This window comes from Macaca nemestrina, chromosome 7 (assembly GCF_043159975.1).
Source record: "Macaca nemestrina isolate mMacNem1 chromosome 7, mMacNem.hap1, whole genome shotgun sequence".
Lineage (NCBI taxonomy): Eukaryota > Metazoa > Chordata > Mammalia > Primates > Cercopithecidae > Macaca > Macaca nemestrina.
In genome coordinates, this window is record NC_092131.1 from 161452977 (window position 1) to 161466624 (window position 13648).

Sequence of the window (13648 nt, forward strand, 5' to 3'; positions counted from 1 at the left end):
TGTGTTAGCCAGGACGGTCTCAATCTCCTGACCTTGTGATCTGCCCGTCTCAGCCTCCCAAAGTGCTGGGATTACAGGCTTGAGCCACCGCACCCGGCCAATAATCTTTTTTTTTTTTTTTTTTTTTTGAGACGGAGTCTTGCTCTGTCGGCCAAGCTGGAGTGCAGTGGCGCGATCCTGGCTCACTGCAAGCTCCGCCTCCTGGGTTCACGCCATTCTCCTGCCCCAGCCTCCCGAGTAGCTAGGACTACAGGCGCCCGCCACTGCGCCCGGCTCATTTTTTTTGTATTTTTAGTAGAGACGGGGTTTCACGGTGGTCTCGATCTCCTGACCTTGTGATCCGCCCGCCTCGGCCTCCCAAAGTGCTGGGATTACAGGCTTGAGCCACCGCACCCGGCCAATAATCTTTTTTAAATCATTTTTTTTTTTTTTGAGACAGAGTCTTGCTCTGTCACCCAGGTTGGAGTGCAGTGCCACGATCTCAGCTCACTGCAACCTCCACCTCCCGGGTTTAAGCAATTCTGCCTCAGTCTCCTGAGTAGCTGGGATTACAGGCACCCGTCACCGTGCCCAACTAATTTTTGTATTTTTAGTAGAGATGGGGTTTCATCATATTGGCCAGGCTGGTCTCAAACTCCTGACCTCGTGATCTGCCTTCCTTGTCCTCCCAAAGTGCTGGGATTACAGGCGTGATCCACCGTGCCTGGCCAAAAAGATCATTTCTTTTAAAAGCTACCAAAAAATTTGGAACATTACCCAAGCAGTTTTATGTCTAATACACATTTCTAAGAAAACATTATTAATGTTGTCGTTGCTTATATTTAACATAGTTTGTGAGAGTTCTCAAGGAGCAATTTATACCTGTAAAGCACCAACAAATATTTGTTTATTTATTTAGAGATGGAGTTTCGCTCTGTGGCCCAGGCTGGAATGCAGCGGTGGAATCTCGGCTAACTGCAACCTCCACCTCCTGGGTTCAAGCGATTCTCTCACCTCAGCCTCTTGAGTAGCTGGGACTATAGGCATGCACCACCACGCCTGGCTAATTTTTGTATTTTTAGTAGAGATAGAGTGTTTCACCATGTTGGCCAGGCTGGTCTCGAACTCCTGACCTCAGGTGATCCGCCTGCTTCAGCCTCCCAAAGTGTTGGGATTAAGGTATGACCCACTGTGCCTGGCCAATTTTTTTTTTAATTAAAAAATTTTTATTTTTATTTTTGTAGAAACAGGGTCTTGCTATGTTACCCAGGCTGGTCTCAAGGTCCTGAGCTCAAATGATCTGCCCACCTCGGCCTCCCAGAGTGCTGCAATTACAGACATGAGCCACACTGCACCTGGCCCAACAAATTTTTATTTTTATTTATTTATTTATGATTTATTTATTTTGAGACGGAGTCTCGCTCTGTTGCCCCAGGCTGGAGAGCAGTGTCGGGATCTCAGCTCACTGCAAGCTCTGCCTGCTGGGTTCACGCCATTCTCCTGTTTCAGCCTCTCCAGTAGGTGGGACTACAGGCACCTGCCACCACACCTGGGTAATTTTTTTTGTATTTTTAGTAGAGATGGGGTTTCACTGTGTTCACCAGGATGGTCTTGATCTCCTGATCTCATGATCCACCCACCTCGGCCTCTCAAAGTGCTGGGATTACAGGCATGAGCCACCGCGCCTGGCCTTATTTTTTATTTATCTTTGAGACAAGGTCTCACTCTGTCACCCGGCTGGAATGCAGTGGCGTGATCTTGGCTGACTGCAACCTGCACCTCCCAGGTTCAAGTGATTCTTCTGCCTCAGCCTCCTGAGTAGCTGGGGCTACATGAGGGCGCCACCATACCTGGCTAGTTTTTGTATTTTTAGCAGAGATGGGGTTTCACCATGTTAGTCAGGCTGGTCTCAAACTCCTGACCCCTGGTGATCCACCCGCCTCAGCCTCCCAAAGTGCTGGGATTAAAGGCATGAGTCATAGTGCCCAGCCCCAACAAATTTTTAGAGGCTTTAATGTTTTCAACTTACCATCCAACAGAGATTGAAAATTCACATCAACAATCTTCCTATAACGCTTGTCCAGGAAAGGGAGACCAACTAGAAAGAACCAGAATAATGATTTTTAAAAAATTTTTTAGACAGAGTCCCACTTTGCCTCCCAGGCTGGAGTGCAATGGCGTGGTCTTGGCTCACTGCAAGCTCCGCCTCCCAGGTTCAAACAATTCTTCTGCCTCAGCCTCCCAAGTAGCTGGGACTACAGGCACGTGCCACCACACCTGGCTAATTTTTTGTATTTTTAGTAGAGATGGGGTTTCACCATGTTAGCCAGGATGGTCTCGATCTCCTGACCTCGTGATCCGCCCACCTTGGCCTCCCAAAGTGTTGGGATTAAAGGCATGAGCCACCATGCTCGGCCTTTTTTTTTTTTTTTTTAACTACCTGATTAGAAGTCACATAAAACCCAGTACTTTAGAATCCTACTCCTGCGTAGCAGAGTTTTTTTCCACAGAAAGTTGAAGGGTTATCCTTGAATCATTATTCTCTGTATCTAGTAAAGGCTCCCCTGAGACTGTTCAACTACACTGATTGGCATGTCTTTGAAGGACATTTAAAAGGTAGTACACAGCTATATTTGTTAAGGCCTCCTCTTTTAACCCCTAACTTCTGTGCAAAGATAATTTTATTTTCAGCAATCATATAAGGAAAATGGCTATGATCTCCCTACAACTACTCTCCTTGTATAAATACAGTAAAAACGAGTTATGCTTTTAGCATTGCTATAATACGTTTTAGGTAGCTGAGATAGCTGCTAGTTCCTCCAGACTCTAGGGTTATCTCTGTCTCCTAAATTGATTATTTTCTCTTTGTTGAATGCTTTGTTATATATTTTCTATGTGTTAGGTACTGTGGATACCATGAGAAAAACAGCATACTCAACCTGTGCCCTTAAGAAGCTTACAACTCAGGGAGATGCACAGATAACTGCACTAATAAACACAGCAAGAACTACAAACTATGATAAGCACTATTAACGAAAACCACAGGAAGCAAGAACATACAACAGAAGGGCAAGAAACTGATCACCGAGAGCTGAGCTCTTACAATTATCAGTAGGAGTTCATTAGTGAAGTGGGGGAAAAGAGCGTTCGGGCATAGGAAACATCAGCATGAAGGTGTTGAGACAGGATAAATTCAGCTGAGCAGGAAAGACCATGATCATTTAAGGAAATAAAAGAAGTCCACTGTGGCCAGTGTGCAGAGGTAGGAAGGTAGTATGAGACAGGAAAAGGAGAAAAATTCAGTTCAGACAATGAATTGAATTTTTCAATGAATTGAATGATCAAATACTTTGATCATTAGCCTAAGAGTAATAGGTGCATAGTCAGATTTTCAATAATCACTGTAGCTTCAGGGAGAAGATTCATAAAGTCCAGTTGGAATGTTACTGTAGTCATCTAGGTTAGAGATGATTATTGACAGAACAGATGAAAAACAGTGGATGAATATTAGAAACTAAAACCAGTAGGTTGGGCACTGTGGCTCATGCCTGTAATCCAGCATTTTGGGAGGCCAAGGGGGGCAAATCGCTTGAGGTCAGGAGTTGAGACCAGCCTGGGACAACATGGTGAAACCCCATCTCCACAGAAAATAAAAAAATTAGCCAGGTTTGGTGGCACAAGCCTGTAATCCCAGCTACTTGGAAGGCTGAGGCAGGAGAATCACTTGAACCTGGGAGGCAGAGGTTACAGTGAGCAGAGATTGCACTGTTGCACTTCAGCCTGGGTGGCAGACTGAGACTGTCTCAAAAAAATAAATACATAAATAAAAATAAAAACAAAAACAGCATGTCGTACTGATGATTTGAATTATGTACAGCGAGGGAGAAAGAGGTATAGAGTGATTCCTAAGTTTTAATTTTGGACCTGGACAGAAGGTAATAATATTCATGGAGAAAAGAAACTTTCAAGGAGAATCAGGTTTAGAGGCCCAGAGATTGTGAAGATCCTAAGTTCCAATACGGCCATGTTTGCTCATGGTTGGCCATGTTGACACTGATTGGTTAAAGAGAAAAGACCTAAAAGAGGCCGGGCGCGGTGGCTCAAGCCTGTAATCCCAGCACTTTGGGAGGCCGAGATGGGCGGATCACGAGGTCAAGAGATCGAGACCATCCTGGCTAACACGGTGAAACCCCGTCTCTACTAAAAAATACAAAAAACTAGCCGGGCGAGGTGGCGGGCACCTGTAGTCCCAGCTACTCGGGAGGCTGAGGCAGGAGAACGGGCGTGAACCCGGGAGGCGGAGCTTGCAGTGAGCTGAGATCTGGCCACTGCACTCCAGCCTGGGTGACAGAGCAGGACTCCGTCTCAAAAAAAAAAAAAAAAAAAAAAAAAAAAGACCTAAAAGAGACTGACAATTAGTAAACTCCAACAAAACAGCTGGGCCTCTGTCCAGTTACCATATAGTGATTTCCACCCTTTACAGTGATTTCATCCTTTTAGATGATAAACCCACCTATACACACAGAACTTCCAATTAGCTTGTTAGGGCCTCACTTTTTTTTTTGAGACAGAGTTTCGCTCTGTTGCCCATGCTGGAGTGCAGTGGCACGATCTTGGCTCACTGCAAGCTCCACCTCCTGGGTTCAAGTGATTCTCCGGTCTCAGCTTCCCGAGTAGCTGTGATTACAGGTGCATGCCCAGCTAATTTTTTGTAGTTTTAGTAGAGATGGGGGTCTCATCATGTTAGCCAGGCTGGTTTCAAACTCCTGACCTCAGGTGATCCCCCTGCCTCAGCCTCCCAAAGTCCTGGGATTATAGGCGTGCAGGGCCTCACTCTTAAGTAAAAAAAGAAAAAAAAAAAAAAAAAAAAGAAGAAGAATCACCAGTCATTAGGGTAAATTCTCTATCACGAAAGATGGAGATGAAAAGAAAGAAATTCAGTAAATAGACATGAGTCTATTTTATCCATTATTTTGATAGCAAAATTTTTATTTATGATTGACTCTTCTAAGACTTTCAGCAGTGCTCTCATCATGTCAACAGTTATCAGTATAGTAAAATAAAGATTTGAATCTTTAGTGAGTGTAGCCATTTATTTTTTTGTAAAGGAATTCTCTCACTTTGGCTCCTTACCAACTGACTCTTCAAAGGTGATGGTGAGTTGTACTGTGTCATAAACAAAGGTGAATACAGCTTGATCATCACTCCACTCAACAACATCCCACTCAGACAAGCTGAAGAGAGATAAACAAGATTTTTAAAAAGCATTTTTAAAATTAAGATAAAAGAGAACTTCTGATACCACCCAAACAGTACCAACAGCAGCTGCTAATGTTTTTCCACTGGACTGGGAGACAATATTTCTTTTTTTTTTTTTTTTTGAGACGGAGTCTTGCTCTGCCGCCCAGGCTGGAGTGCAGTGGCCGGATCTCAGCTCACTGCAAGCTCCGCCTCCCGGGTTCACGCCATTCTCCTGCCTCAGCCTCCCAAGTAGCTGGGACTACAGGCGCCCGCCACCTCGCCCGGCTAGTTTTTTGTATATTTTAGTAGAGACGGGGTTTCACCATGTTAGCCAGGATGGTCTCGATCTCCTGACCTCGTGATCCGCCCGTCTCGACCTCCCAAAGTGCTGGGATTACAGGCTTGAGCCACCGCGCCCGGCGGGAGACAATATTTCAATTCAAATATTGTGAATGTACAAACTTAAGCTTTTGAAATAACTAAGAACTCAATCTTGAGTTGTATATCGGAGAAACACCAAGTCTAGGCAATGAAAAGTATAAAATATTGAGAAATTATAATTCCATAGTTCTTCTACTCTATTTTCAACTTACTGCTGAGTACACTGACTCTTTTTGAAACAGCACTGTATAGGTTAAGAACAGCAACACATTAAAATTACATCAATTACGGCCGGGCGCGGTGGCTCAAGCCTGTAATCCCAGCACTTTGGGAGGCCGAGATGGGCGGATCACAAGGTCAGGAGATCGAGACCATCCTGGCTAACATGGTGAAACCCCGTCTCTACTAAAAATACAAAAAAAAAAACTAGCCGGGCGAGGTGGCGGGCGCCTGTAGTCCCAGCTACTCGGGAGGCTGAGGCAGGAGAATGGCGTAAACCCGGGAAGCGGAGCTTGCAGTGAGCTGAGATCCAGCCACTGCACTCCAGCCTGGGCGACAGAGCGAGACTCCGTCTCAAAAAAAAATAAAATAAAAAAAATAAAAAAAAATAAATAAAAAATAAAATTACATCAATTGCTCCAGTTGCTTCAGACAACCACAAGGTACAGAATAAAACACAAACAAATGACACCTGCATTTCCTTACCTCAACTGATCCAGCAGCTCTTCAGTTCTATTTCTTTGTTTTTGCATAAAGTCTATTTGAGCAAGGGTCTGCTCTTTTTGTACCTCCAGTTCTAAAAGATTTCTGCAAATAAAAGCAGGTATTCAGAGAGAGATAAGGCTTTTGTTAGAGAATTCAGACTCTATCAATATAAAAGGTTTATAATAAGAAGTCACATGCTACGTGACTCCCCATTGAGGTAATAATGTTAGGTGTATGGCATCCATTTCTGCATTCTTAGTTTGTTTTTTTTTTTTTTTTAAATAAGCATTAATTTAAAAGTGCGTCTACCTGGGAAAGGCATAAATGATTGTTTTTCAAATTAGGATCCATGAAGATATCCTTGGGATTCACATGTTAAGATAATGTTTAAATATTACATTTATATTTTTGATAAAAAGCAAAAATATAAAAATATAAGCATAATGTAGATAAGATCTACTTTAAAACTGAGACATGTCACAGTTTTGCTTTTTTTGGCCTGTATTTGGTTTTGTTTAGTTGTTACAGCTAAACAGAACACATCTTTGTTAATCATTTTGCTAGCATCAATTTAATTTCAGCCAAACACTGTCACCTGTCAATTAATGTTGTCAACTAGAATTTTAGTGGTTTTGTCATTATTTCTATTTACTTTTAGACTTATAGTTGAATGAGATTCATAGGCCTAAGAAATATATAGTTCATTTTATACTTGTTTATATTTATATTTATTAAATAAAAAGGATACTGGTAGTATTCAAGCTTGAGAAACACTGTGGTGGATAAATGCCCTGTAAACAGTAAGTGCTTCAAAACTACTGTTGACTAAGATGGACTCTAGGTTTCCATTCAAAGTAGAGAAGCCCTGAGTCAGCCTAAGTCAAGACTCATGTCCCCAATTTTGTCAGTCTCTGGAGGCAGGAAGTCATCTAGCCTTCTATAGTTTAGCATTATATTTTCTAACACTTGGATTAAAGGCTGACCTTTGAAGCTCCTCTTCTTCAGTTTTCAGCTGTTCCAATTCTTTGGAAAAAGAAAAAAGAAAAAAAAAACAAAAACAAAAACAGAACAAACATATTAGAATGTTGCCACAAAAATCATCTGTTTTATTGAAAATTCTACCTAACTTAATCTCACCTAAGTATACAAATAAACTCAGAACAGAAGGGCTTCTCCCACACCCATTTATCTCCTTAACTAATTCAATTACCTTTCTCTGCAGCTCTCATTTCAGAATCCCATTTGTCCACAGGATTGTCTTTCTCTTCATCCTCCAAATTCTTAGTTTCTAAAATAGACAATATGTGTTAGAATAATTCAGTGAAAAATAAGTAAAAAAGAAAACAAAATAAGGAAGAAAAAAAAGAATAATCCAGTCAAAAACAATTTATTAAACAATGAGAGATTGTTTCTTTGGTAGTAGAAAGTTTAGAAGTTCCAGTCTGATGGCTTATATATTTTTTTTCTGTGAAAGAGAAAGTAAGGTAGTCAACAAAGGGGTGAAGTTTAGACTATGGACTTCATGTACTCGTGGTCAATTCAGTGCAAAAAACATGTACTAGGCACTTACTCTGAACGAAACATAGTCCTAGGGACTCTGAAGGATATGGAGAAAAAGAAGAGCTGATTCTTACCTCCACCGAGCTTATAATTTAATCAGGAAGATAAACTATACAAAATAACTATAATACAAGTAGATGTGATGGGTAAAATAAGAAGTACTAGCAAAAGAGCCGTGGGAGCTCAAGGAATATAGACTACTTTCTTTGGTGAAAAACAGGAGAATGTAGTATGTAGCAGCAAAGACAAAAGTAGAAATGATCAGGCTAGTGGCATGTGTCTGTAGTGTCCAACTACTCAGGAGGCTGAAGAGGGAGGATTCCTTGAGCCCAGGAGTTTGAAGCTGCAGTGAGACTCTGTCTCTCTCTCTCTCTCTCTTTTTTTTTTTTTTTTTTTTTTTTAAAAAGGCAGGTGTAGTGGCTCACACCTGTAATCCTAGCACTTTGGGAGGCCGAGATGGGCAGATCACTTGCAGCCAGGAGTTTTGAGACCAGCCTGGCCAAGATGGTGAAACACCATCTCTACTAAAAATACGAAAATTACATGGGGGCGGTGGTGCATGCCTGTAATCCTAGCTACTTGCTACTTGGGAGGCTGAGGCACAAGAATTTCTTGAATCCAGGAGGCAGGTTACAGTGACCAAAGATCATGCCACTGCACTCCAGCCTGGGTGACAGAGCGAGACTTTGTCTCAAAAAGTGGCCGAACTGCATAAAAATAGCAATGTTTGGTTGGAATTTAAGACGTTTATGGGAGTAGTAACAAATCATGTAAATCTGAATACAACTGTAGAGGATATGAAATGTCAAGCTCAGAAGTTTGGACCTTTTTTTTTTCCTTTAAGCCAACCACAGAGAAAGTTAAGTTTGGGTCGGGTGTTGTGGCTCACGCCTGTAATCTCGGCACTTTGGGAGGCCGAGGCGGGCGGACCACCTGAGATCGCGAGTTGGAGATCAGCCTGACTAACATGGAGAAACCCCATCTATACTAAAAATGCAAAAAAAAAAAAAAAAAAAAAAAAAAAAAAAAAAAAATTAGCCGGGCCTGGTGGTGCACGCCTGTAATCCCAGCTACTCAGGAGGCTTAGGCAGGAAAATCACTTGAACCCGGGAGGCAGAGGTTGCGGTGAGCTGAGATTACGCCATTAACTCCAGCCTGGGCAATGAGAGTGAGACTCCATCTCAAAAAAAAAAAAAAAAAGAGGCCGGGCGCGGTGGCTCACGCCTGTAATCCCAGCACTTTGGGAGGCCAAGACTGACGGATCACTAGGTCAGGAGATCGAGACCATCCTGGCTAACACGATGAAACCCCGTCTCTACTAAAAAATACAAAAAACTAGCTGGGCGAGGTGGCGGGCGCCTGTAGTCCCAGATGCGCGGGAGGCTGAGGCAGGAGAATGGCGTGAACCCGGGAGGCGGAGCTTGCAGTGAGCTGAGATCCGGCCACTGCACTCCAGCCTGGGCGACAGAGCCAGACTCCATCTCAAAAAAAAAAAAAAAAAAAAAAAGAAAGTTAAGTTTGGACTTTACTTTGTAATAAATGGAAAGACAGAAGTTTTTCAGAGGAGTAACATTAATGAAAACTATCTTTCATAATTACTAATCTGGCAGCAATGTGCAGTTTGGTCTGGAAGGAGGCAGAATAATGGTAAGAATGTATAAAGGTTAGATAGAAGACTGAAATAGCACATTTCAGAATTAAGATGAGCCTTAATGGGAAAGGGAAATAAACACATGAGATACTGAAGCTGCGGATGAGAGGACTTGTTAAGAGAACCTCAAAGACAATGAAAGTATTGAGCCTTTTACAATTTATAAGAATTGTGACTGCTATAAATAAAGATGAGAAACATCATAAGAGAGAACAAGTTTTTGGATTTTATTTTGGAGCTGGGAGAATGTATTTAAATTTATTTATTTATTTAGTTCACTCTGTCGCACAGGTTGGAGTGCAGTGGTGTGATCTTGCCTCACTGTAGCCTTGACCTCCTGGGCTCAAGAGATCTTCCTGCCTCAGCCTCCCAAGCAGCTAGGACTACAGGCATGTGCCACCACACTGAGCTAAACTTTTGTTTTTTGTAGAGATTGTGTAACTGTATTCAGAGTTTAAGGTGTTTAAGGATATTTTTGCATACAGGTTAAGTCTGGAACTCAAGAGAGAGAGGCTAAAGATGCCCTCACCTGAAATGATTATAAGCTACTTTAGGGCAAAATCTGTGTTTTAAATATTTTTATTGCTTTTCTGATACTAAGCACAGTATCTGGCATGCCGTACATGCTCAAAAAATGCTTGAGGAATTTAAATTTGGGAATCAGTCACATAATTATTAAGGCAGACGAAAGCACTGGGGGAGAGAATATAGAAAAGAATAGATGAGAAGATATAAATCCCCACAAGGGATCAGTTAGAGAAAGAGAGGCCAACAGAGAAGCTGGATGGAGCAGCCAGGAGAAAACAACTGGGTCAAGGTAGTGCATTATCATAGAAATTAAGGGAGATGAATATTTCAGGAAGAAAAGAACAGTCATCAGTGTCAAATGCTGAAAGAGGTCAAAATGGCTAAGGACTGAGAAGAACAAAATGTGATGACTATGCAGAATTATGTGATCTTTGAGAAAGCAGTTTCAGGAGAGTAACTCTAAAAAGTTGGGATTATGAAAGGCCAAACTGAAAAGACAGACAGTTTTCAAACTGAGATAAATTCATCTATTAAAAAACACAAAATTACAATCTAGGTTATCTTGAGAAGCTCTTGATTGTATTATGCATGACTATAGTAAAGGAACTTTAATTTGCTCTAATTTACTTATTTATGTATTTATTATTATTATTTTTGAGATGGAGTCTCACTCTGTCACCCAGGCTGGAGTGTAGTGGTGCAACCTTGGCTCACTGCAACCTCTGCATCCTGGGTTCAAGCGATTCTCCTGCCTCAGCCTCCTGAGTAGCTGGGACTACATGCGCCCGCCACCACGCCCAGCTAATTTTTAAATTTTTAGTAGAGATAGGGTTTCACCATATTGGTCAGGCTAGTCTCAAACTCCTGACCTCAAGTGATCTGCCCGGCTCGGCCTCCCAAAGTGCTGGGATTACAGGTGTGAGCCACTGTGTCCAGCCAATTTACTCTAATTTAATATCTCAAGTTGCTAAAAAAGGCTTCAATATTGTGGTATCAACATTCTCTACTGTAGGAGAGCATTTAGATACAATTAAATTTTTTTTTTTGAAAAGTATTTAAAATACTTTACCTGTTTCCATCTCACTAAGGCAGTTATCGATCTTCTTAAGTATTTTATCCATCTCATCTATCTTTATTTGAAGTTTCTCCTTCTCATTCTAAATACAAAAGATTATAGACTGTCAGGTTAAACCTCTAAAGAAAATATTATAAATGGTTCAGATTGCTCACATAATTGCTCTATCATGATCACAAACAGTCAAATCTTTTTTTTTTTTTTTTTTTTTGAGGCGGAGTCTCGCTCTGTTGCCCAGGCTGGAGTACGGTGGCTCGATCTCGGCTCACTGCAAGCTCCACCTCCTGGGTTCACACCATTCTCCTGCCTCAGCCTCCCGAGTAGCTGGGACTACAGGCGCCCGCTACCACGCCCGGCTAATTTTTTGTATTTTCTGTAGAGATGGGGTTTCACCGTGTTAGCCAGGATGGTCTCAATCTCCCGACCTCGTGATCTGCCTGCCTTGGCCTCCCAATGTGCTGGGATTACGGGCGTGAGCCACCACGCCTAGGCCACAAACAGGCAAAACTTAAAATGAAGGTCAAAGCTTTAAGTTGGAACTTAAAAAATAAAAGATAATTTTATTAAAATAAGTTTTAGCCAAAAGAACTCCGGAAAATAAGTTTATTTTATAAATTTAATAAAATATTTTGTTAAAAGAAAATGAAATAATTTAAAAAGTATATTGACATAAAACTAATTTTGGTACTTTATTTTAGCATTTCTGTAAGTGTTCCATGGAATACAATATATTAATATTTATTACTTAAAAACATTTCTATGATGAACTAAACATGGGAAACAGTGGTCAAAAATAATTATAGCATTTATGCTTAGACTTTAAAAAATTGTATTTCTCTGAAAGGGCATATTGCTTGCAACATTTCCCATACTTATTTGCCAATGGAAAGTTTTTTAATGCAGAGCCTTTTAAAAAAGCTAATCATTTTGGGAAATGCTGCTTTACACACATGTACACACATATACAGCTTAGTATGGACTATGAAGAAGATAATACTATGATATAGTCCTTAGCAATGGGAGACCAGAATCCTATATATTTTATTTCAGTATGTGTGATGGATAATAGTATTTGAGATTAGACATAGGTCCACATTAGTAATTATATTCCAGTATTACTCAAGATGCCAGGATTTGCCACTTTTGACAAATTGAACCTTACCTCTTAATTGTAAGTTTTTGCCCAAGTCTTATTCACATGTCTTCTAAGGAAGATTCTTCATATTCTATAACCACTATAAAGTAATTTTAATATCTCTTTCTATGATATTAACTGTCTCAAATTACCTGAGCTGACTGCACCAGCTTGCCATACAGAGCCACTTTTCCTTGGTGAGTGAAGACTTTAGTCATCTTGGTAAAACGTGATTTTATTTTGTTAAGGTAAATTCCAAAGGCCTTCAGCTGGAAGGGAAAGTTATAGAGTACATTGCATTAAAACAAATGAGTCAGAAGAGGTAAATGGATTTGCCTATCCTAAGGCACAACATTTGTCATTGGCAAATTTAATTCCATATAATTGTTGTCTAAGACCAGAAAAAATATTTCAGTTTTGATTCCTGCCTTTAATTCACTTATTCATATTATGAATTAGAAAATGACAGGCTCGGCCGGGTGCGGTGGCTCAAGCCTGTAATCCCAGCACTTTGGGAGGCCGAGACGGGCGGATCACGAGGTCAGGAGATCGAGACCATCCTGGCTAACACGGTGAAACCCCGTCTCTACTAAAAAATACAAAAAACTAGCCGGGCGCGGTGGCGGGCGCCTGTAGTCCCAACTACTCGGGAGGCTGAGGCAGGAGAATGGCGTGAACCCGGGAGGCGGAGCTTGCAGTGAGCTGAGATCCGGCCACTGCACTCCAGCCTGGGCGGCAGAGCGAGACTCCGTCTCAAAAAAAAAAAAAAAAAAAAAAGAAAATGACAGGCTCCTAGTTAAGGAAACTTTTTAATATATTAGGGCACATTTATAAAATGGGTCGCTTGCTATTTAATCAATTAAAGTAAATCTTCTCTTCATCTAAATCTAAGTGAAAGGCAAACAGCAAGGAGGGAACTCTAAATAAACTTCAACTATAGTTCATATATTAAATTGATCATCTCAGGTTTGAAATGATTACATATTAACAATTGTGTGTAATTAAATAAGACCTTGGTACCACATTACACCTAAAAAATAAGTTAAATAACTCATCACTGATGACCAAGTAACAGTTACTTATTTCACAATAAACATTGTTCAGAATGTCTTTACTGATTCCCATTCAGAAAATGAGACAAAAGTACCTCGTCGTCAGAGCAGTGTCTCATTTTTTCCCACAGGTTCTTATTTATATCAGCCAACAGCTTATCTTGGTTCAATGCAGAAAGCTTTAATCTAAAATACAGAAAAGTTAATTAGCACAGGGTTCAGAAGCCAGCTTGAACAAAACAGCCCAGATCTACAGTCAGGCTTAATTTAATTCTTCCTAGTTTTTTTCTACATAATAAGAGGGGAATTCATTCAAGAAAAGCTTGATTATTCAATCTGAT

The 13648-nt window shown here is 41.0% G+C and overlaps 1 protein-coding gene across 3 annotated transcripts in view; it reads right to left on the reverse strand.

Annotated features, from left to right (window-relative positions):
• LOC105493188 (kinetochore scaffold 1) overlaps positions 1–13648 on the reverse strand; it is a 76620-nt gene that overhangs the window by 8898 nt on the left and 54074 nt on the right. For all 3 annotated transcript variants that reach the window (XM_071067090.1, XM_071067089.1, XM_071067088.1), the window contains exons 15-22: positions 13403–13493; positions 12408–12524; positions 11115–11202; positions 7517–7594; positions 7290–7329; positions 6307–6408; positions 5113–5213; positions 2009–2077 (exon numbers count right to left, since the gene is read on the reverse strand). In XM_071067090.1, the coding sequence (XP_070923191.1) occupies positions 2009–2077; positions 5113–5213; positions 6307–6408; positions 7290–7329; positions 7517–7594; positions 11115–11202; positions 12408–12524; positions 13403–13493 (686 nt within the window). The remainder of the gene's footprint in view (positions 1–2008; positions 2078–5112; positions 5214–6306; positions 6409–7289; positions 7330–7516; positions 7595–11114; positions 11203–12407; positions 12525–13402; positions 13494–13648) is intronic.